This window comes from Muscardinus avellanarius, assembly GCF_963383645.1.
Source record: "Muscardinus avellanarius genome assembly, chromosome: 6".
NCBI lineage: Eukaryota > Metazoa > Chordata > Mammalia > Rodentia > Gliridae > Muscardinus > Muscardinus avellanarius.
The window spans coordinates 49,101,274-49,104,566 of record NC_137791.1 but is presented as its reverse complement, the minus strand read 5'-3'; the positions used below and the strand labels follow the sequence as shown (position 1 = coordinate 49,104,566).

General features: G+C 36.7%; 1 protein-coding gene across 1 annotated transcript; it reads right to left on the bottom strand.

The window, feature by feature from the left end:
* Positions 1–550: 550 nt before the first annotated feature.
* LOC308263950 (hematopoietic prostaglandin D synthase-like) lies at positions 551–1,150 on the bottom strand (the record flags this gene model as incomplete). Its single annotated transcript, XM_080697108.1, has 1 exon — positions 551–1,150. One exon carries the CDS (start codon positions 1,148–1,150, stop codon positions 551–553), a length of 600 nt encoding a protein of 199 aa, XP_080553234.1.
* Between the last annotated feature and the right edge of the window lie 2,143 nt (positions 1,151–3,293).

Here is a 3,293-nt window from a genome sequence, read left to right as displayed (position 1 = left end):
GGGAATACCTGACTTTTAAATTTATTTATTTAAGCTGGGTGTGGTGGTGCACACTTGTAATCCCCGTGCTTGGGAGGTGGAGACAAGAGGATCGCGCAGGTTTGAAGCCAGCCGCTGGCTTAAGAGACCCTGTTTCCAAATAAAAATATAAAAAATAGGTCTTGGAATGTAGCCTGGAGGTAGAAGGGTTTCCAGAAACCCTAGTACCACCAAAAATTTATTTATTTATTTATTTATTTATTTATTTATTTATTTCTTGAGAAACATATATAAAAGATTCATACATGTTGGAAGCAGTGCAAAACAAAGTTTACATGTGCTAGAAACAATTTTTCTTCAGTTATAAATGGTGTGAAGTTATTCTGAAAAGATACTGAAGGAGAATATAGCAAAAGTGAAAGCCCAGGAAGAGGGAGTGTGTGGATTATCCCACCAGCTGATGTAACAAACTATGCTGCTATCTCTTCAATCCACAAGTCACTACATTCATCGCTGATGTAGTCTTAAGAGATGGCAGTGAATAGCGCAGCCTGAAGGTGGCGTGTGTCAGCTAGAGCTTGGTTTGGGGCCTCCTTTGTATCCAGTCAGCGATGGCAGGAATGGCTTGAACTTTCCTCCCTAAGGTCACCAGCCTGGGGTGGACATCCAACAAGTTAGGTTTAAAAACCAAAAGTGTGGTGCTGCAAATATCCCAGGAAAAATCTGCCCAAGTTACAGAGTTACCAGTAAGCCATTCTTTGTCCCCTAAATATGCATCCAAATGTTGCAGCAGGTGAGGTGCATCATATGTGAGCAGCTCATGAAACACCTGATCTTTCACGTCTTGTTGTTTCTCTGCCCATGGAAAACAGGACATGAAATCATCCAATGTGTCTGCGATTGCATCAACTTGACATTGTTCCATTTCTGTTTTCCCTGCCAAATCTGTGTTTTTGGTTAAGTATCTCGCGATCGCCAGGCTCTGGTGAAGGGTAAGACCATCAATTTCCAAAATGGGAATTTTGCCAAATGGGAGAGTTGCTTTTATTTCATGCCATCCAACTTGTTCTATTCTGTGATCTTCATACTTTATATCCAAGTAAGCAAATATGCAACAAATAATTTCTGCTCTCCTCCTCGTGTTAAAATAAGTCAGTTTGTAATTTGGCATGGTGAAAATTCTGGGGAGATCTGAAATCACAAATATCCAAGATGAGGCCCCAGTTCTCAGCAGTATTCATCTCACTGGTCGCTTGTCTACATCCTGGTAGAAAGGGCTGGTGGCCTTATTTAATTAACAAATTTTGGAACTGGAGATTGAACCCAAAGGCTTACTACCTCTGAAATACACTCTTAGCCCTTTTTACTTTTTATTTTGAAACAGAGTCTTGCTAAATTGCTGAAACTGTCCTCAAACCTGTGATCTTCCTGTCTCAGCCTCCCAAATGCTGGGATCACAGATGTGCATCACCTGAGAGAGAGAGAGAGAGAGAGAGAGAGAGAGAGAGAGAGAGAGCATGAGTGAGCTATCTTGACATACAATTTAATTGCTTGGTATATAGTCTTAGTATATAGTCTATAATAGTCTTAGAACATAGTCTTTACATTACTATAAATAATTATATGGGATCCTACAGATTTTTATTTGTAACAACATAGGGAAGACTTAAATTTTTAAAAGAAAAACTTACATCTATTTACAGTGTATCATGTAATATTTGATAAACATGAGCATTAGCACAGTTATTTCTAAAGCATGCTAATTAGCATATCTACCTCCTCCACAGTTACCATTTGTATGTGTGTCTTAAGAGCACACAAGCTATGCACTCTTAGCAAATTTCAAGTATACAACACAGTATATTGGAACACAGTAACCCATGCTGTACAGTACATCTCTGAAATTTATTCTTCTTGTGTAATGAAACTTTGTGCTGTTTGACCAGCCTCTTTTTTCTCACACTTGCCACCCTGGTGATCACCATTTTACTCTCCCTTTTCATAAATTTTACATTTTTAGGTTTTACATATAATTGAGGTTGTGCAGGAGTTGTCTTTCTGTATATAAACTGTTTTACTTAACACAATGTCCTCCAAGACTAGGTTTTTTAAAGACCCAGATGAGCAGCCCCACCTGATGGTTGACCCCTGTCAATAATTACAAACTTTCCTGAGAGATCTCCTGGCTACCTGGCTCTGTCCTGGCTCGGCCATTGTTTACAGTCTAGCTCATCTTGCTCCTTTATGTTTGAGGCAATTATATTTTATCACTGCTCATGCACATATAAAGTAATAATATTAGCCAAAGGGAAAACTGAAATTGAAACTAAATTGATGGAAAAAATCAATTTCCCCCTTCGCCAAAAGTAAACAGCAGTTGTATCAAAGAACTACGTTTTTAAAGAAAACAATTTTTTAAAATCTAGAGAATATATAAGTGAATATTGTTTTGAGATGGAAAAGAATTTGTTAAAGGAATAGAAGAAACCACAAATGTGATTTGTAGAATTGACCACACAGTACTTAATAATTTATTCATGTTATGAGCCCTATAAACACAATTAAAAATTAGAAACTCAGGATATGTGCAACAAAAGATGACTCAGTAGCTCTCAAAACAAAGACCCTCTACCTCAATGCACAACCCCAAAGACAAGAGACAAATATTCAACTCAAGTAAAAACAAAACAAAAGATGCATTTATGAATATTTCCAAAAGCCTAATTTAATTACCAACATAAAATATGCAAAGTAAGATGATGGGATATTCTGTTTTACCCATATAATTAGAAACTATTTTTAAAGGTAAGAGTGATGCAGTAATAATGTGAAATTCAGTTTTCTATACTGCTAATATGGATATAAATTAATAAACTTTTTTGTGGTACTGGGGATGGAGCCCAGGGGCATTCTACTTCTGAGCTACACCAACAGTCCTATTTTTGATTTTTTAATTTTGAAACAGGGTCTCACTGAGTTGCAAAAGACCTCACTAAGATCACAGCAAACCGCGATCCTCCTGTCTCAGCCTCCTGTATCCTGGGATTACAAGCCTGTATCCTGGGGATTACAAGCATGCGCCACCACGCCTGACTACTATTTAAAAAAATAAGTATATTATGTACTATATAGAACTATATAGACCCAATAATTTTATGAAAGAAAACAATTAGGAGCATTTATATGGATTTATATAGAAAGATGACTGATTTTACTAGAATATGGATTTTCAGTAAGAGCACCTAAAGTCATCAATGCCCAATAAACAAGAAACACATTAATAAGTTATGGCACCTTTAAAAAGATATAATTAT